This window comes from Rhinolophus hipposideros, assembly GCF_964194185.1.
Source record: "Rhinolophus hipposideros genome assembly, chromosome: 3".
Lineage (NCBI taxonomy): Eukaryota > Metazoa > Chordata > Mammalia > Chiroptera > Rhinolophidae > Rhinolophus > Rhinolophus hipposideros.
In genome coordinates this window covers 31,100,669-31,123,228 of record NC_138049.1, presented here as the reverse complement: position 1 = coordinate 31,123,228, position 22,560 = coordinate 31,100,669, and the positions used below count along the sequence as shown (strand labels likewise).

General features: G+C 34.1%; 1 protein-coding gene across 2 annotated transcripts in view; it reads left to right on the top strand.

The window, feature by feature from the left end:
• The window catches only part of LAMA2 (laminin subunit alpha 2), a 531,205-nt gene that overhangs the window by 434,442 nt on the left and 74,203 nt on the right, over positions 1 to 22,560 (top strand). For both annotated transcript variants that reach the window (XM_081040014.1, XM_081040013.1), the window contains 2 exons: positions 1,232 to 1,370; positions 13,696 to 13,798. In XM_081040014.1, coding sequence (XP_080896140.1) covers positions 1,232 to 1,370; positions 13,696 to 13,798 — 242 coding nt within the window. The remainder of the gene's footprint in view (positions 1 to 1,231; positions 1,371 to 13,695; positions 13,799 to 22,560) is intronic.

The following is a 22,560-nucleotide window of genomic DNA, read 5'->3' as shown; positions in this document are numbered from 1 at the left end:
TTCAAATCTTGATTGCTGAAATTGTGAACATACGCACTACATGGTCTCTCTGTGGAAGAGTCTAATTAGAAGGGTTTGGGCAAGGCTCTGGAGCAGCATCAAAAGTATGAGTTCAAGGAGCATTCAAATATGTCTTGGTAGGGAGTGAACATAGCCCTAGGCTACACTTAGAAAAATATGGTTTTTGTTCATTATTAGAGAGCACAGTGGTTGCCTTATTAGCATTTTAAATAATAATGTATAAACACACATTCCACTTCACATTTTAGTTTTATATTTTTAATGGAATCAAAACTATTTATTGTTTTGATTAGAGGGTGGCCTGAGAAAATGTGGCCCCATACGTAGTATTTAAGTCTGCTGTTTTTTTGTTCTTTTTTTTCAAACTCCGGGGACATATATATATTCATCTGTGAAATAATAGCTCACTATAGCTGGGATTCTTACTTGGGTCAGAGGAGGAAGGGGCAAGTGGTTAGGTGTGTTTGACTTATGAACAGCCTTCAATGTATAACTGGTATGCCTTCTGTGTAATTATATAGGTACAATTAGCCCCAAGACTAAATTTCCCAAAGAAATCTGTATTTAATATATGACATGTATAAAGTTCTGTTCCAGTACAGAATACTCATTGATACAAAGGAAAATATTGATGTTTGAAGACCTTGGGCACGATGCATGTACAGTTCGTTTTATAACAAACTTTTGCCAACTTAGCATGAAGGCCGGTAGATGGAACAGTAAGCTGGAAGTCAGCAGATGCTGGCTCCGAGTCCTTAAGTAGCGACATGTTGGACATGTGGCGTGAGACAAGCTATTTCACCTTGAGATTCATTTATCCTTACTTGGGAAATGCACCTAGCCTAGAGCTATCTTTGTGAAATTCATTCTCGCAATGTGGTACGAGTGCTCTGAAATGTGTCACATGCTTCACAGATGACATAAAGGATCTTACTGCACACACTTCCATGGTACACGTGGTTGCAGAAGCTTTGGAGGGATGCAATGGGTATTTAATAATATGTTAGTAGTATTTCATAGCTGAATTATTTAGGAATATGAGTTTAAATTGAAAACTACAACATAATACAGTAAATAGATAGCTCACTATGAGATGCAATTATCATAATTATATTGATCATACTTATTTGGAAGCCATATTTCTTACAAGCAGGATGTTCTTCATTCAAGTATCTATTACTCTGATGTTCTTTTTTGGTAAATCAAACAGAATCCTTGATGAGGCTAAAAACATCTCCTTCAATGCCACTGCAGCCTTCAAAGCTTACAGCAATATTAAAAACTATATTGATGAAGCTGAGAAAATTGCCAAAGAAGCCAAAGGTCTTGCACATGAAGCTACAAAACTGGTAAGAAACAAACAGTGTTATGTACTGAGAATTGAGATCCATCTGCTTGAATAGGTACCTGAACTAAATTTCCCAAATTTAAATGAGCTCTGAAAAATCTTAAGTTAGAAAATTTGTTTTGAATTATTTTCAAAGGCTCCTTTTAAATGTTATCCAAAATAAACTCAGTGTACTATAATCAAAGCAGAACTCTTCTCAGACACCCACTACTTACCACTACTGATAAGGGTCTTGAAATTATCACAGATGCCAAGAAGGTTTGTTGCTCCAACTCCCAGAAGAAAAAACAGTCAAACAAAAGATTCTTTCTGGGCAGGAAGATTTATCACAATTATTCTAAATGTCATCAGAAAGAAAGCTCCTTGAAAATTAACACCATTCCTTATAATTGCATATAAATTTGTCATATGTGAAGTTTGACTATAAAATATTACAAAACACATCAGATCATATGGTTCTAAGCTATTAATATTTATAGTATTTTTATCAATTGAAACATTTGCCTTCAAAGCAACCTTTGGCTGCTGTCATTGTTCAAAGTAAATTTGGAATTAACATTGTAGACTTTTGGGATTCCAAGTATGCACTTTATTGAAGTATCTTCAATATTGACAAATCTTCATCTTTTACATGTAACAACATTTTGTAAGGTATGTGATAAACCTTGATAATACTGTTTTTGGTCAAAAAACACTTCATAGGAATCATATAGTGAATTAAAACGTTCAGAACCATCATTTACTCCTTTGGTTTCACACAGAATCTCCCAAATACATCAGAATTTCAGGAAAAAAATAACTTGATTCAACATTTGACTGTAAATGAAATATGCATAAATAATTGGTGTTGAAGAAACAGATCAGTTTTGTTTTTCATTTTTTTCCTTTGGTATTGGGCACAAATACTTACTTGGATCTCCAGGATATTTTTTATATCCACCACAATCTTAGAGGGTTTATTTTGTGGTCATAATAAAAACATCATATTCCATCAGCAATTATTACTGTTCTGGTCTATCTGGAATGAACTCTACTAATGCCATGTTCTCTTTTGTTCTTATTCAAAATAGTGATAACAGTTATTGCAGTAATTTCTCTATGCTTAGTAATCCTTTCAAAACAGACCTACTTTTAAAATCTAAACTAAATTCTTTATACGTCTTCTCATAGATAATTTTCTATTTTAAAGACCCTAAGGTCCAAGTTCACCATTTTCATCTGATCTATGTTTTATTGGGTGACCATTTTTCAGCAGCCAGCCAGTTCCGGGAAAGTAGAAGGTACTCGCAATTGAATGAAATGCTGAATGAATGAATATCATTCTAGTTGACATCTTTCATGACTATTTACAATATTTTGTACCAACAAAAAATCTCACTGCTATCATTGCTTTATTCTTATAAACTTCCAGTATTTTATGTTAAAGAGCTGTTAATTTCACACAAATTTAATACCATCACTTTACACTTAGGAGACTCGATTTTATGCTGACATGAAATGTGTGCTTTTTCTCACCACCGATGCTCATGCATGATAGGCTAGCTAACCTCAAACATAGAGCTAGGATGAGTGATAATGTATTACCTTGTTCTCATGATTCCTTCTCTCTTTCCATACACCATGTAAAAAATAATTAAATTTCTGAAAAAGTATACAAAATAAGTGCTAAAAAGGATCACTGATTTATTAAATGGCTAACAGCAAGCACAAAAAAGACGGATTTGTCCCAAAAAGTGATGTTTTTTAATGGGAAAAGGCTGGGGGCACTTGGTTCTGGTTGCTCTGTGCAAGAGCGAAGGAGTGAGGGGCTCTCTGTTCCTGAAAATGACTTGCAGTGAACTATCCATTTGTATTCTCATGACTGCCTCTCCTCCTCTCCCTTTCCTGTTGTTTCTGAGATCTGGTCTTCTTCAGATTCTGCGCCCCTCTTTCCTGGCTTCTGCCCAATGAGCAAGGTGAGTGTACAATAAGTGCAAAGCACTAAGGGGCAGTAAGTAACTGAAGACCTGTGTTGGTGTGGTTACAGGAGGGTGCCGCCCTACTAAAGGGAAGAGTCCTCTGCTGAATTCGTAGGCTTTCTTTTGTCTTCTTCTCTTTATTCCTTCATAGTCACTGGTCTCTCCTGCACTGTTACTCCATTTCCTTTAGTCTCTTGTACAGTTTTCTGAAAAACAATCATTCTTCCGCTCAAAATTCAAATTTTAAGTTAAATAATCACATTTCTGAGGAGCCTTCTGTTTTCTTCCTGTATATTTTGCTTCCTCATGAGAAGAATATGTGTAGGCCTCCCATTAGCCCACGTAGTCACTGGGAAAGTTAGAAAAAGGTGCCCATCTGGGTGGGATATGCCAGGGTGCAGAGTGTGGGGAGCAGTGCCCTGGCCAGTTCCATTGCCCCTCAGCATAAAACCTGGGTGAGACAAATTTGAAAAAGTCAGTGAGGATCTAAGTTACCTAGAATAATATTGAATCTGTGTGTGTAAATAGTGTTCATTAAGCCACCCTGACTTTAGAGATTTCTTTATACAGGATACATTCATGTGACTCAGTAACTTTAAAAACTCTATTGGAAACAGAGAAACAAACTTCTCTCCTATGAACTGAACAGCCCCAGCCTCGTGGGCCTCTGCTGTCTACACCCTGCTCCCATAACCTGATGCTCCCGTTTCACTACTTGGTGACTGTAGTGTTTTGTTTTATTTCTACTTCCTTTTCCCAGAAACAAATGTCTCCAGAATAAAAATTTAAGTGGACAGTAGACCCCAAGGGACAGAAACATGGATAACCAACCACAAAGGACCCCCTGAGTATTTCACTCTCACTCTTTTATGCACAATATTTCATGTTTTTCACATAAATAATAGCTAGTGTATAGCATCTGATCACTAAATGTAGATTGCTGCCTCCCATCTCCAAACACTGATTGTAGAATCTAGAAGGGCTAGTATGCCCTAGATTTTCAGAATTGACAAGATATTTATATTTCCATGAGAGATAGGAAAGTTGAATAGAGAAGAAAATGTCAATAAAAAAATAAAATTACTTCCCCTATTTAGTTTGAGATAATGTCTGAATATCTGATTAAATGTAGATGTCATGTGGGATTTGTTTTTAGTTGCCCAGAATTAGGTTCTCATGGTGTGCTGGAATTTCTGAAAACAAACTGGGAGAAGATAGCAGGTCAGAATTTGGGAATTAGAAGATCTGTCTTCAAATTAAGCACATTGTACAGTCTATCCTGATGTGTCCCTTGGCTTAATTTCTATAATATAGTCCCCAGAGCTTAAAACTTAATTTTTAAATCAAATTTAATGTTCATTCTTCAATTACATAAGATTATATTTTACTCTTACTGTTGACACAGTTAGGGTGCTTATAAGAGGTGCTTATAAACTACTTATTGATAAGTATAAGGTACTAAGCATGCCCGCATTTGCAATTTTCTCTTTAAAATTTTTCACCACATATTTAATGCACTTAATGTGTAAATAGCACTATGAAACACAGTACACAGGGTGATAAATAGAATTCTAACTTGCCCTCAAACGAGCAATAATCATTTATATTTTTGTTACTTGTCATGCTAATAAAAATAATGCTTTCCAACTTTTACTTACATAATTTATTATTTTCCTTTATTATAAGTGTTCTTTTCCTTTTTATTATTATTCTTCCCTTTAATATTTTTAATATCATTCATAATAATTTATTTTTCTTTATCTGCTTTTGAGTCTTTACAATAGCAAAATTCTTTTGACGCCACTGCTATTGGTCAATAAATCATATAGTTAAACACTGTGAATCTTGAAATAATGTGATTAAACATTAAAGCATTTCTAATGAGTGTTTGTTTAGAAATGTGGTCATGTATTCCCTTTAGTCTGTCTTATTTCATATTTGCTTTGTGTAATTGGATGAACCAAAATACAGAAGGAATTCTGTCAAGGTCATTTTTGAGTTTTTATTTCCTACATAAAGGATTGGGCAAATATTAGCATTGTACATATTATATTCAAAAGGCCCGATAAAATGTAGTGTCAATCAAGTTATAAACTTTAACTCCCATATATCTTGTATTTTATTCTTTCATCTGTTACTTGAAAGTCATTCAAACAGTAATTTTGACTTCTTATTGATATCTATAATCATTGGAATTTAAATTTTTATACCAGTGTAGTGTTAATGGCAAAATGATAAAAATGCAGAACTGATATAACAATTGAATCTGCTAAGACAACTAATGAGCATTTCTTTTTCATCGGCACTTCAGCAACTTATCTAAGAACCAAGTAATTCACACAGAAGCAAATTTGAAAAAGTCAGTGAGGATCTAAGTTACCTAGAATAATCTGTGTGTGAAAATAGTGTTCATTAAGCCACCCTGACTTTAGAGATTTCTTTATACAGGATACATTCATTTGACTCAATAACTTTTAAAAATCTATTGGAAACAGAGAAACAAACTTCTTTACTATGATCCAGCATTAGACATATTTTAAACTTTAGGGCCTCAAATGTTGAAAATCAAAGGGTTCGTATCATTAGTCAGAACTCAGAAACCTTCATTCCACGTAAGTGTGAAATAATTCCATTCAAGGCATCTGTGCTCTCAGACCTGCTATTTAGGATTTCCACCTGGGGTGGAATAAGGATGTGAAATTGCCATGTGGGTTTTAATTCTGGACATTAACTAGACAGAAAATCTATGTCCTCTGAGGATATTCTCTAACTCAGTAGACACTTCTTAATTGCCTTGCCTCAAAATAAAGATCCCTTGTAATCTCTGCCCACCTTACCCCCAATATTTGTCCAGTCCTGCCTCATTGCAGCAACCTAGCGGCACCCATGCATGCGAGAGCCACGGCTGTCATGCTGTAATTGGTGAAAACCTGTTCTCATTCAGTTATACATTTTTAAACCCTCTCCTGATTGTCTTTCTCAGTGTTCGCATCAAGCTGAAAATTCAGTCATCAATTCTAAATTCTCATGACTTTGAGGATTTTCTGTTTCATCCTTGAGTTTCCTTTGTATGCTAAATTGCTTTCAGTCTTCCACAGACTCATCTAATCTTTCTCTTGTCTTACACAAGGCCAGGATCTATAGCCTTTCAACAGATATCTGACCAAGGCCATCCCTTTGGTTTGTTTCTTGACTCATTTTTTATTCACTATTTTATTTTAATATCCTGTAGTTTTTGTTTTAAATATAGGTTATAGTAAAACACCTTTAAAATCAATACACAGTGATTTTCTTATTTTAAAATTGTATATGATCTTTTTAGTTATTACAAAAGCAATTTATGTCCATTATAAAAAAAAATAGAAAATGCAGACAAGCAAGAGGGAGAAAATATAAATGTGTATAATCCCAACCACAAATAAACACCTTGATAATGTTTTTCTGCCCTACTTTTCTTATGCATAAGGTTTTTATATAGAGGGCAATTTTGACATAACTGTTTTATAGCTTAATATATTAATTAATACCACATGCACATTTTTGATAGTCTCAAAAGTTATTTTAAAATGTGTATAATCTAGATTGCATCATTCTTCTGAGAATTTATTTTATTATAGTAAGAAAGTTCTCTCTGATTTTTTAACAGCATTCTAACATACCAAATATAAATTTCTTTAATATATACATTACATAAGCACATAGTAGCTTGTTACCAGCTCTTGCATATAACCCCAAACATTTTGAACACTTTTATTTAAAATGATTTTAAATGTAAAATAAGTTACATATTATCTCCTTTGGAAATGAACAAGAGTTATCTTCTAAAATAAATTATTTCATAGTGAAGAAGTAATGAAATAGATCATAAACTATGATAATGAATTTTCAATTACTACTTTCTTTAGAAAGCAAAAACAAAGTGTTTGTCACCTCTCCATCGAGCCAACTTTTTCAATGAATTTAGAAAATTTACCTCTGATAAAAAAAGTTATTTAAGGAACAATTCGAAAAATAATAAAAGTATAATATAGAACACACTATAAACAATAACTTTTAAATGTTCTTATAAACTTAACTTCAGATCACATCTTCACATGTTCTTCTCCTGACAACAAAACACTTAGGTATTTTTATGCTCAATTATGGCAGTAATAATTTTCTTTATGTGGGATTTCTTGTTTGTTTGTTTCTCCATTCCCCTGTAGTTCCATCAGGGAAGGCAGAGTTTTTCCATCTTTGAATAATCAAAACTTACGCTGGTGCTTAAAACAGCTACAAATTTTTCTTTTGTAAAATAAACTTTTCTTTGGTAATCATTCAACTCATTCATCTATTAATCAATGGCATGATGCTTTAACAAGAATCACTATTAATATTTAACAAATAATAGGCAGAAGAAAACTAAGATGTATTAAAAGTCAAGTAAGTGCCAAGCCCTCTGTTGAATCATAATACTTCATTTCATGTTTTCCTGTATCTTTCCTTCTCCAATGATGTCTTACAGTGTCTCACATTTTCTATAAATGATTATTAAATAATAAAAACATACAACAGATGACATATAATATTCTGTATTGTGTGATATATTATAATAAAAGCTTTATCTAATTTATATATGGTATATATACATATGTATATACATACACACAGAGAGAAAATAATTTATTATTTATAAAAATATCTCTAAAAAGCAAGAAACAAAATGTCTTGCAACTCTAAGAACCTCATTTATATTTCACATATGCTGTAGCCTCAGAAACTCAGATGTGATATTTATGAATATGTATGAAGTATAATTAGCTTGAAAAATGTTGCATCATCACCTATTCTGATATTGTTGATGTGCTTCAGTGCCTTACTAAGCAGTGTTGGGAAAGAAACTCTCCAAATTCCAGTGAGTTGAAACAGTTCTATTCATCCATGATATGTTAGTGTTTTCCATTTTTTTATCATATGAAAGACTTATCTTTTAAACCTGGATTGTTGGTATACTACTTGTCAATTCCAGTTATATGCCATCAGCTCTTTACTTGAGTATTTCAGAATGCTTCTCTCTTATTCCTCCACATCTCATGAACCCAACCCTCTCATTTTCACTGCCCTTGCATGAGGTTACAACTCTCTTTTCTCTGGTCTATACTATTAAAATAGCCAACTGATGTCTTTTTTTCCTTCCACACACTGCACAAGTAATCTTCCAAGACTAAGGCTCTGATCATGCACTCCTACTAAGAAACTTTTAATGACTCCACATTGTTTTACTGTCCTGTTTCCTTAGTCTGACATTTAAACTTTCCAGAAATGGACTCCAATCTTCCTAATAGCCTTAGTTCTTCACTGCCCTTCATAACCTCTACCATCCTTTGCAACTGAAATACTTGTCTCCCATACACACATCAAAATTCCCTGCCTCCTTGCCTTTCCATACCTTGTTGCTACCAAATATTTAAGGAAGAAATAATAATTTCTTCAGATCATTGAAGAGGAAAAAATATGTCCCACTTCATTCTATGAGGCCATATTACTTTGATACAAACCAAAGACATTACAAATAAAATGAAATTTATAGAATATCCCTCATGATCATACATGCAAAATGTCTTGACAAAGTTATAACAAATCAAACGCAACCATTTATTAAGACACACCACAAACTAGGAGAATATATTTGCAAATCACATATCTGATAAAGGGTTTATGTCCAGATTATGCATAAATACCTTTCAAAAGTCAGTAAGACCAAATAACCCAATAAAAAATTGGACAAGAGATTTAAACAGATACTTTGCCAAAGAAGATAGCAAGTAAGACTGTGAAAATATTCTCAACATTATTAGTCACAAAGGAAATGAAAATAATGTACATACTTATTAGAATGTCTACAATGTAAAAAGACTGACTATATCAAGTATTGGCAATGATATAGGCAAGTGTAACTCCCATAAATGCTGGTAGAAATTTAAAATAGTACAAATAATTTGTAAAACAGGTTGATACTTTCTCAGAAACTTAAACATACACCTTCCATATCATCTAGCCACTCCACTTCTAGGTTTTCAGTCTGAGAGAAATGAAGGCATATGTTCATACAAAGGTTTGTACACAAATGTTTATAGTAACTCTATTTAGAATACCCCAAATTAGAAATAACCCAAATGCCCATCAAGAGGTGAATACATAAATAGATTAGGGCATATCCAAAAAAATAAAAGAGATCATATATGTTTGGTAGAAGACAGGGGTTTCAAATGCCCTTTTTATTGTGACAAAAAAAGACATGTAACATAAAATTTGCCATCTTACCATTTTTAAGTGTGCAGTACAGTAATGTTAGCTATATGCAGTTTTGTGCAACAGATATCCACATTTTCATCTTTCAAAACTGAAGCTGTACCCATTGAACTCCCCATTTTTCCTTCCTATCTGTAAAAGAAATCACATATAAGTATGCACACAATGTGGATAAACGTCAAAATAATCATGCTGAATGAAAGAAGTCAGGCAAAAAAGAGTGCATACTGGGTGATTCCAATGATATAAAATCCTATAAATTGCAAACTAATAGTGATAGAAGGCAGATGAGTTTTTGTGTGGGGATGAGGACGAAGACAAGGAGAGGTGGAAGGGAGAGATTAAAGAGAAATGATGGAGATTAAAAAGAAATTATAGAGCAGGTAGCTCATTGGTTAGAGTACGGTGCTCATAATATACCAAGGTTGCCAGTTCGATCCCCACATGGGCCACTGTGAGCTGTGCCCTCCACAACTAGATTGAAACAACTTTCTCTTGACTTGGAGCTGATGGGTCCTGGAAAAACACACTTAAATAAATAAGTACATAAATAATAATAAAAAGAAATGATGGATATGTTCTCTACCTTAATCATGGTGATGGTTTCATGGGTGTGTGTATATGTCAAAACTTATCGAACTGTAAATTTTAAACACATGGAGTTTAGGCTTCAATACTGTTGAAAAGTGTTAAAGAAAAGAAAAAAATGGATATCGGTCATCATTGTTCATAATCCCTCAACAATTTCCACAGCTCAGACTTTAACCTCTTTCCGTGCTATCTGGCCCTTCTCCCTCTCTTCTCTCTTTCCTCATGTCATTAATTTTCTTATGTACAGCAAATTAACTCTCTTTTTCTCCTTTTCCCCATGCATATCCAAGAAGAGCTTTAAAATTTTGGTCGATAAATGCTTGCCAGATTATGTTCTTGTAGGAAGGCATTCACATCTCAAGGCTGTAAGGAAAGCTTTCTTCCTTTTTTCTTCCTTGTCCTCGCTGTCTCTCTCTCTGAAAATTAATTATTTTACTGCCATAATATTGGCATCTATAGAAACCTGTGTTATCTCTATCCAAACTGACTCTAAATCCTAAGCTTTAAAAAGTCTTCTCTCTACTTGTTAGTTTTCTATTTTCTCGTCACACAGATTGTCAGCTGTCCTCACTTCTGCTGTTTTCAAGTGCCTATTTAGAGAATCTTTGTCCTTCTTTCTTTGTAATATCCTTTTACTAATTTGTGTTGACTCAGGAAACATGTAACCAAGGGAGTAAGAATGGGATATAAATTTGGAACAAATATAAAATCTGAGTGGGTAATCAAGGCTTTTTTTTTAAGTAAGGTTAATTGGATTTGTGCCATTTATACTGACACTCTAACCTTTATTTTTCAAAATAAATGACACTTATGTGATGTCATTGCATCTAATTCCCAAGGGAAGTTGCAGGACTAAGAATTTCTGTGTTTTCAGTTGAAGAGACTGTCCATTTTCCATAGAATAGTTTGCCAGCGTTTTCAGTTCTTTTTCCAAATGTTAGGTACATATGCACAATGTCCCTTTTTATTTATGTAGACATTTCCAATATATCCATTTGTCGATATCATAGTATTATATAATCAATCTGTTTTGTGAGCAGTAGATTACTTAAATGAAAGCCATTAATATAACCCCTTAAAATAAATTTTACTACGACAGCAGCAAGTTCTGTAATCTTTCCTAATTTAAAGCTCAATGTGACTGATAAAAAAATGTTATTAAGGCACTGCAAATGTCTTTGAAGCATGTTACGTCTGGGATAACCTGAGTTCATATTTATAACTTCAGCAGTGTTTAGTATTCTCTAGCTCTCCTTGCACCCTGAAATGTTTTTCCAATTTAAAATTTACCCATAAGATCCTATTTGATTTATCTCTTGGTATAAATGTATTGTGTAATGATTGCTGAAGAGCAAACACTATTAAAATGGACAACTAGATATTCAAGTTAAATGATTCTTTTCCCAAATCATTCTGTTATCTTTGTGTCACCTCTTTTTTTTTTTAGTTTCAGCTGTACAAAACAATGCAATAGTTAGACATTTACACCCCTCACAAATTGATAACCTCTCTCCCCCAATCTATTGCCCCTCTGACATTATATATATATATCTATTACAATTCCATTGACTCTATTCCCTATGCTATACTCCATATCCCATGACTATATATATATATATAAAATTATAGTTGACATACAATATTATTCAGCTTCAGCTTCAGCTTCAGGTGTACAGTGCAGTGGTCAAGTATCTACACCGTCCATGAAGTGGTCTCCCTAATAAGACATGTGCCCATCTGACACTCTACAAAATCTTTACATTATTGATTATATTCCCCAAACTGTCTTTCAAATCCCTGTGGCAATACTGTAGTTACCAATTTATGCTGTCTAATTTTTTCCCCTGCTCCTTCATCCCCATCTCCCTCCCTTCTAGCAACCATCAGTATTTCCTTTATATCTCTGAGACTATTTCTGTTTACTTTGCTCATTTATTCAGTTCTTTAGATTCCCCGTATAAGTGAGATCATGTGGTACTTGTCTCTCTCTGTCTGACTTATTTCACTTAGCATAATGTTCTCTAGGTCCATCCATATCATTGCAATGGTAAGATTTTCATTCTTTTTTATAGCCAAGTAACACTCCACTGTATAAATATACCACAGTTTCTTAATCCAGAAACCATAAAATTCCTAGAAGAAAATATGGGGGTAAATTTGCAGACATTGCCCTGAGTAATATTTTTCCTGATATAGCCCCATGGGCAAGGAAAGTAAAAGAAAAAATAAACATATGAGATTACATCAAACCTAAAAGTTTTTTCACAGCAAAGGAAACCATCAATAAAACAAAAAGGCATCCCACTGAATGGGAGAAGATAATATTTGTCAATGATACATCTGATAAGGGGTTAATATTCAAAATTTATAAAACTCTTATTCAGCTCAACACCAAAAAAACAAGCAACCCAATTAAAAAATGGACAGAGGACATGAAGAGACATTTCTCTAAAGAGGACATACAGATGGCCAACAGACATATGAAAAAACGCTCGACCTCACTAATCATTAGAGAAATGCAGATAAAAACCACAATGAGATTCTACCTCACTCCTGTCAGAATGGTCATCATCAATAAGTCAGCAAATAACAAGTGCTGGTGAGCATGTGGAGAAAAGGGATCCCTCGTGCACTGCTGGTGGGATTGCAGATTGCTGCAGCCACTATGGAAATCAGTATGGAGGTATCTCAAAAGACTGGAAATTGAACTACCTTATGACCCAGCACTTCCACTCTTAGGTATCTATCCAGAGAAATCCAAGATGCTAATTCGAAAAAAATATATATGCACCCCTTTGTTTATTGCAGCGCTGTTTAAAATAGCCAAAACTTAGAAACAACCGAAATGCCCATCGATAAACGACTGGATTAAGAAACTGTGTCACCTCTTTTAATCCAAGTCTCAACAAATACGCTTTGCTAGGAGATGACTGTGGTTCAGAGATTGTCATTCAGAAGATATTGTTTTGCCATAGTACTTTGAGATACGTTTATCTCATTTTAATACCTAGGGGACTCCCGCTTACCCCACAACTCAAGTGAAGTGAGCTTAGGGATAAAGTCAGCAGATGTATTTAGATCTTAATTTGCTTGATTATTCTTTAGCACTTGATAATGCTGACCAGATATGTCCTTGCAACATTGCCACTCATCATGCTTTGAACCATTTCTTTATCTCGTCATTTCCATAATGTTATACTCTCCTGGTTTCTTTGTCCTTTCTGGAATCTCAGTCATTCTACCAACCCCACTATCTGTACCTGTCCTTTAAATTTTGGGACTCCTAAGTGTTCTCTTTTTAGGCCTTCCCTTCTTCCAATAAACAGTCTCCTGACTAATCACCAATGTGTGCTGATAATTTATTATTTTAAATCTGTAGCCCAGAATGCTTTCCTGAAAGTAAACTGTATAACAACTACCGGCGAGATACCTCTACTCCATAATTCCATGGTTGTAGATATGTGACACTTATTTTTCTGTCCACAGGCAACAGGTCCTCAGGGTTCATTAAAGGAAGGTGCCAAAGGCTCTCTTCAGAAAAGCTTTGGGATTCTTAACGAAGCCAAGAAGTTAGCAAATGATGTAAAAGGTTAGTGGCCTTGCTTTATTATTATCTGCAGGTTAATTGTAGTTGCAGTTGGTAGCATATTTTATCACACAATTGGAAAAGTGTAAATTGTTTCAGCATGATTTTTATGATTATTTTTATTATCTGGATTTAATGCAAGTAAACTATTTTACCAGTTTTACAATTATTTATCTGCACTCTCATTCTGCATTGGGTAACATTTCAAAATTTTAAAACTCATTTCTATAGCATCTTTTCACCTATATATAAAGTTCAGTCACTTTTAAATTAAAATATGATACATTTTTAAGCACATCAAACCCCACTTTCTTCTGCTTCAGAAGTGATAGTCACAAAGGAATGAGTCAGGCAAATGCAGTATAAATGTCCTTGTGAAACTTTCAATTTTGTTAGTGGGTCATATTTCTGAAAAGTTTTCACACCTTTTAAATACATTTTTCATGTATTTTATTCCTAATTCAAGGATCAAAGTGCATAAAACATCTACCTTGATATATTATGGGTATTGCATTAAAAATGTATTATTCAATATAGCTGCCCTCTAGAAAAGTTATTATATTTATTATTTCATTTACATGCCTCCTGTTTCTTGTTTGAGTTGCCTCCTCTTTCTCTCTCCACACTCATTTTCTGGCTTGTATCCACCTCCCCAACTATACTGAAATATTCACGACCCTTCTTTTGTTTTCCCATTTCTTTTTTTTCTTAATTAAAATTTATTGGGGTGATAAAGGTTAGAAAAATGACATAGGTTTCAGGTGTACAATTCTGTAATACCTCATCTATATATCACATTATGTGTTCACCACCCAGAGTCAGTTCTCCTTCCATCACCATATATTTGACCCCAATTACTCTCATATAACACCCCTTTCCTCCCCTTACCCTCTGGTAACCACAAAACTATTGTCTGTGTCTATGAATTTTTGTTTCTTTACTTGTTTGTCTTGTTCCTTTGTTGCTCTCAGTTTTATATCCCACATATCAGTGAAATCAAATCCATTTGGTCACAAATGGCACTATTTCATCTTTTCTTATGGCAGAATAGTATTCAGTGTATATATACCACATCTTCTTTATCCAGTCATCTATCAAAGGACACTTTGGTTGTTTCCAAGATTGGCCACCGTAAACAAAGCTGCAATGAATATCAGAGTACATATATCTTTACAATATATGTAAATGTTTTCAAATTTTGGGGGGTATACCACCCAGAGGTCAGACAATTAAGTTCAAGAACTCATCCTAGAAAAAGTGCTATATACCTCACCGCTGAATATCACTATGGTCACCTTTGAAGTACCCCCTGTGGCAAACTATGCACTGATGCCAGCACCTAGCCCACCCTTCAAAGCAATTTTGAAACTTTTTTCTGGAACGGCCATAAGAGCTGTCATCATATTACCCTTGATGTCCTAAATGTCTTCCATTCAATATTTCCTTTATTTTCGGGTAAGGAAAGAAGTCATTGGAGGCCAGATCAGGTGAGTGTTCCAATACAGTTATTTGTTTACTGGCTAAAAACTCCCTCACAGACAGTGCTGTGTGAGCTGGTACATTGTCGTGATTCATGAGCCATGAATTGTTAGCAAAAAGTTCAGGTCGTCTAACTTTTTCACACAGCCTTTTCAGCACTTCCAAATAATAAACTTGGTTAACTGTTTGTCCAGTTGGTACAAATTCATAATGAATGATCCCTCTGATATCAAAAAAAAAAAAAAAGGTTGCAAGAAGTTTGCGAACTTAATTGTCAAACCTTGTATACCCAGAAGAGGGAACCTTGCCTTTCTGAAACATGCTACCCTTCCAAGCCTCCATGTTTCACAGTGTTAATCCTTGTCTTTGGAATGCCTCATCATCCTTTCTTTTTCATCTAACTACCTTCTCCCAGATATTCAAGATTTATCTCTGATGTCATTTTCTCCAGGAAACCTAACACCCCATTTTTTGGTATTATATGCCCATTCTTTGTGTATACCTTTCTCATAGGCTTGTCAAACCACTGTAACCATGATTTAAATTCCATCTTCCTGAGGACATACACAAAGTTCTTCTTTTTTAACTTTGTCTTTCTAGTGTATAATATTACAATGACTGCTCAAATCAGGAAATAAGGATATATTTTTTAAAAAGAATCGTGTCGGTCTCTACTAATCTTAGAAAGAGAATAGGTTTCATAATAATTTATGTTTGTCATGCTTTATACTAATACTTCATGCTCTCAAATAGAGGCTGCTATAGAATTACAAATTCTGTGTACATTATAGATGACACGTTGATAGTAAAATGTTTTAGACTATGTATCACAGGTGAAATATGGCTCTCAATATACGTAATTCTGTATAAGTGATTGTTCTTATTACAATCATAGTTACGAAGAGTAAATATAAAGAATCAAGACCTGTTTTGCTATTGCACAAATTTAGTTGATCTCATTACTTTGTGGTCACTCCTTCCTGTCCAATACCCTTGCCCAGAGCTGGAACCAGAGTTAGGTAAATGAGGTAAGTTATGCAAGTGCAGAGTCAGATCCTGTTTTATTTAAATTTTTTAATATTTTATTTATCATTGATATTTTTAAATTATTTTTTATTTTTTTAAATATTGCATTAAAATATTTTATCCTTTTTTTGGTGGTTTAGTGCTCCTTTAAATTTCATATCTGAGGTGATTGCCTCAGTAATCTTATCCTACTCCCAGCTTTGCCTTTACCTCTATTTTCCCAAACACTGATATTATAAAAATGAAGAAAAAATTCTATTTTTAGGGATTTTGTTTTTCCCCCCAGAGAAAGAGAAATCTAAGGATAGACCTGGTAGAAAGGGTTAGGGGACAGAAATGTTCATTAGTTTAAATGTCTTTTTTTGTACTTTACGTAGTACATTATTTAAAGTAATGAAAACCCACAAACTACTCAAGTAATAATTCCTCCAGAAATCCAAGCCAAGCTCTGACGGAGATGGGAATTTTTTTTTTTTTTTGCTACATTATGACATTCCTCTGATTTGTAGCCAATTACACAAGTTATAAAATGGCCGTTAATCAGGGAAATGCCATATATTACCACCAGGAACTGCTAAAATAGGTCCTACAGAGCAAAACTCTTGACAGCAGCTATTGAAATAGAGATTTAGTCATTTCTCTCACTATGTTGCCTAGAGTTAGAAGGAATAAAAATCGTGAGGCCAGTATACCCTCCATATTTCTAATTTGTTGCTTGGTTCAATTCAATACAGTCCAGTTAGCTTGTGAGCTTTAGTCATGAATGACTTAGTGCTGCACCCTACCATTTTTATGCTCTCTTTGCTTTGAGTGAGTCTCGACTGGCCAGCAGCAATTTGTTTGGCTTTTTAATTTTTGAATCTACATTTGTTGAAAGTGAATTTGCCCTTGTGCATGTTTCAGATTTGAAGTCAGTCTGCATTGCCTTGATTGAATGTCTGTGGAGATAAAAATAGTTTTATTGGTGGATATGAAGCTTGGTACAAATTGGTGATTGAAAGAGTTAGAAGATGAATTAATACCACCAGGTGAATTAATACTGCTGTGCAGATTGACAAGAGATTTTGTCAATAAAATAGCCAGTTGAGGTTCTCATGGAATGTGTAAAAAGGATAAGGTATGAAGCAGAGCATGGTGTATTAGAAGACTGAAAAGACTAAGATAATGTCTATAAAAGAAATTATCTTATATAGAGTAACTTTTCAAATTTATTTATTAGTTTGTCCCTAATTTTTTATCTTTGCTCCAAATAAGTGGAATTATTTAATTACGTAGGAACAAATAGATAACATTTCTATAAAATGGATGACACTAATATAAAATAAAAAGATCTATTCCGAAGCTCAAGAATACTGAATCAGTGATTTGCATGACATGTGGTGCTGCCCAATACATGGAAAAGTACCAAAATTATTACAAATTTTAATTTTTATAAACGAATCAATACTTTTTTTCTATACTGTGATCTTCCAAACATTCATTCATTCAGTCCAGAGAAGTGTATCAGAAAGATTCTACAATCGTGAATGTAATACAGTTGCAATTACTAACTTTTAAAGATTCTGTGTGTTTTATTTTAGATTAGAAAAGGAGAATAAACAGGAATATTGCAGTACTGTTAAACCAAAGTATGATACAGGAGTTAAATGGTTAAAGTATTCGTTTATTGTTAAAGAATACTCCTTTGGAATACTACTCTTTGTATACTACCATCTGCCAGAATCCTCCTTTCCATAGGTAGGCATGTGAAAGACAAACAAGATCTGCTCCACTGATTAAAGAGAAAAAAAAGAAAAAAAAACAGCAACAATTTAGAACTATGTGGATGAAATCCAGCATGGATTCCTGAGCTTTCTCTAGTCCAGGAAACAAAGCAATCTTTTCCTCTAGACATCACTGATTCCTTATACAGAGTTTTAGCTCCTCCTTTGGAGTGTGGATAGAAAAATCAAGAAAATAAAACCTTGTTGTACCAGGTTTAGGAGTTGAAATGATAAGCAGCAAAATAATGGCAAACATGGAAGGGCAGGAATTATTGCAACAAAAGAATACTTGTCTTATTTAAACGTATTCAATTTTAGTTTCTTTTAGAGTAACTGGCTGGCCAAAACAAAGCAAGTGAAGGCCCACAGTCAAGCTTTAGAGCTTGTCATAGAAGAACCATATGCTGTTTCAATGTCTGGTTGTTTTGGTTTCTCATTCCACTGGCTGAAGAGACGATTCCCCTCTCTCCTGGTGTCTTAAGCCTTTGGAGATTCTTCCACCAGACCAGTGCCCCTTTTTCCTTCCTCTCCTCAGACTTCTCGCTGCAACCCTCTAGTGGGAAGAAAAGCATATTCAGTTGCAGCTACACAGTTACTGAGTTCCTACCAGGCCTGTGCTCACGTTGAACACTAATTTGGCACATTTGAATCAGGACAGTGTTTCTCAGTAACATGCCTCTGTGTAAACACAGGTCCAATTAAGTGATCTCAAAGGTCCCCATGCATTGTCACTCTAGTAAACATCTAGATGGCAAAAGAGGCAGTCAGAGATCGGATACATTCCAAACAGTGACACCGACTAGGGAAAGGGAAGCATAGGCATAACATCATGAAAGAGGGCTAGAAGTACAAAAAAGTGGAAAGACTAGTGTAGCAACCGCCTCAAATCCATGGACAGGAGACCAGGAACAGGAACACCAGTCTTGGTTTTACTCATCTTACTTCCTTGCACAGCTGCTGTTTCTTCTGCACAGATCTCAGGAGCCTCGACCTGGATGATTGTGGGGTTGACTTAGGGAGCAGTTTCTTCATAAATTACAATAGTATCAAGAGGTCAAAGAACTATATGAATGAATGAAAAATTATTGTCTAGTGATTTGAGGGAAATCGCACCTCTGTATGTTCTTAACATAGCCAAAAATGAAAGTATAATACAATGTAATATAAAGTTAATAAATTATAAAGCATAATCATATATAATTTAGTAAAGTTGGCCACCTCTCATATGTGAAACAAAATCATTTAACTTTAAGAAACAATGACAATTTGAATAAATGGCATGTACGTAGTGGAACCAATATTTTAGCCCAAATTAGTCTGGATCTAAAACTGATGTTTTAAACACTGCTAGACAAAAACTCTGGGCTTCTGTCATAGTCCAGAAGGTGACAAATTAACATTCATCGTCCTAACAAATGTTTGATAAATGAATAATTGGATGAATACCTCAGAGTAAAAGGAATCTCTCGTTACCAGGAAGGTCAAAATCATGGTTTCCACATGACCTCATACAGATCTCTTGCCTATTCCAAACTTTCTGCTTCAGAACTTCAGATCGAAATACTGCAAAGATTAACTTATTCTCTAATTCAGAAGGAGCCTCTAGAACAAAAGGCGAAGCACATTTGTAGGAAATAGAAGTTACATGGATTAATTAAATTTTGTTTTACAAAGAAATCCTAAAGAGAGCATATTTCTTCAATTTTTGATAAAGGAGCAAATCAAAGGTGATAATGAATCTGTACAAGTTGTAGTTCATAATAAGACAAATGTCTTGGTGAAGAAAATGTCCATTGCAAAATGTTATCTAGATGGCAATTTGACAGTTGATTATATTTGACCAGAAGCTTTCAAAATTAATAGTAGTCCTACAAATTTCACCCTTCTGAATAGAGATTCTCTTCAGGTATTTATTTTGTTTCCTGTTCATATTAAGAAAAAATCAAAAATGCATTTAAAACCAGTTGAGTTTTTAATAGTTAATTAAAACATTTTCCATTAAAATCTTTTTAAAAAATCATTCTTATATTTAGTTGAAAATGAAGGTTATATACATATGTTTAGAAAATGTAAAAGGGAAATAAATAAAGATTGTTTCTGGGCCATGCAGTTTAAATAAACGAGAAAATGAGTTATAGATAATATTATTGAAAACTGACACACACACCAGGGCAATTATCAAACCAATGTGAATTATCAAAGCAGTGTGAATTATTCTGTTGCCATTTACTAACTGCCAATGATAATCCAATATTTTCTCATACATTCTACCATGTATTTCTCTTCAGTGATATGAAAGAAGGTGTTATTTTCATTTTATACATGTAAAAAGGGATATAATGGCATTTGAACCTACATCTTCCAACCCTACAACCTATGATGATTTCATGGCACCACACTCCTTTTTCTAAAGGCTAGAATTTTGTAAAAGAAGACATTATTAATGATCAAAGAAAGTACTTGTAACAGCTTTATTTTGAAATATTAGATTGCATAGTTCAATGTTACCAGTTCTAATTTAACTAAACTCTAACTCATGTTTACCACAGTGTCAGGAAGATGGTAAATATGAGTAAATGCGTATTACTTGTGGAAGTGACTTACAACTCTGTCTAGTGAATTGCATTCTGAATATGTCTACTTTGTGCAATGTCAGTGGTTATGTAACCAAGGGAAATGACATTGTCAGGCATATTTACAGTCTACCCTTGCTGCCCTGCTTCTTTTCCTCACTTCATGAGCTCTGTCTCTGTCAAACCCACTCCTGCATATTTGTCTTCTAATGGGTGAGGACAGGATGAGAAAGGGGAAACCAAAGCTGAAGAAGTGTGTATGTGTAGCCTCTGACGTGTGGTGGGTATGATACCTAGAGAGAAGATAAAGAGAATGACTTGGCTACAGCTAATGGGCATGAGAGCTGAAGAAATAAGGGGAAGAAATCCTCCAAAATGTCACTATGGATTATAAATTTGATCCTATTATTGTTCTCTTCAAATTACAAGTAAAGAATTGAGTTCCCTGGCGCAGCCGGTTAGCTTAGTTGATTAGAGCGCGGTGCTCTTAACAATAAGGTTGCCGGTTCAATCCCCACATGGGCCACTGTGAGCTGCACCCTCCACAACTAGATTGAAACAACTACTTGACTTGGAGCTGATGGGTTCTGGAAAAACACACTTTAAAAAAAAATTGGGTTGGATTTTCTTTTAACTGTTTCTTTGACCATGTTACAATTCAAACTGAACCTCATGCATTCTTCCTTATATTTTGGCTGTAGCTACACTCTACCTCATATATCTTTTCATTTAAAGCCAGTGGAGTGCTTATTTTTCTGTTTTCACTGCTATAGTTTTGTAAGTTTTCCAATTTAATTTCTGCAATTCTTCTCTATACACAGCTTCTACTCACCTAATTCTGTTGACAAAGCTATAAAATGTTTAGACTTGGTTTGAAAAATTCTAGAAACTACTTCAGAATAAGAAATGATCAGAATGTAGAAAAGGATAAATTAAGAAAGAATCGGAGTTAAATAGCTGAAACGTAGAAATCAGGTCAGGTCAAAATATTCATATTTTGACTTTCTAATACAGAAAGTGGAGGATCAAAATTAATACTTTGGAACTTAAGAGACAGTAGTAACAATGTTCTTTTGATCAGTCTTTCTTCTGATCTGATTGTACAGCCAAGGTTTGCTATCAGAATGCATAAAGTAGTATAAAAGAGTGATGCCCTTTAAAATGAATTTTTTTCACTGTTCATGAACATCTTTCTTGCCAGAACATTTTGAATGCTTTGCTATTTTCAAAGTCAAATCCAATCAAGAAATTTGTACCATTCCATTTTCTTAATTGATGAAGACTTCCAAGTTAATAACAAAAGAGCATCTCTTTAACTATTCTCAATAAATTAATATAGATATCCGAGTCATAACCAGACTGGCTTTATTTCTGAAAGTTTACTTTCAATAACCTATCCAGAGATTTTATTTTAGTATGACAGTGGAAATAGCAGAAATATTAAAAGAAAAAAGAAAAAAAGATGAGTTGTGATTGACAGAGGAGAAAATCTAATTACTTGCAAAGTATATTTTTAGGAACTAGAATTGAAAATAATGATATCTTAGTGACTGAAATGGACATATTGATACTTTAGAGCCATGCTTTGCTGGACTACTTTATGCTTTGTTTTTCAGTGATGTCAAGTCTTTGGCTTGGAACTTAAAAACAGATGCATTAAACAATATTATGTGCTTACATGACTGTAGTAAAATAGTGGTTTAATCTGTCTGCCTATAAAACTCTTATATGAAATTGAGTGGATCATTAATTAATATGTTCAGTTCTCTTTTTCACATCCAGACCTCTGATAGTTAAGAATCTTCTATCTTCTTTTCCCTTTGCTATTCTTCGATGAAAGACAATAAATTACAATTGTTCTCCAGCTGCCAGTGACCTGCTCAGTTCCTATAAGAACCCCGAAGCGTGAACTCTAATCGGAGTG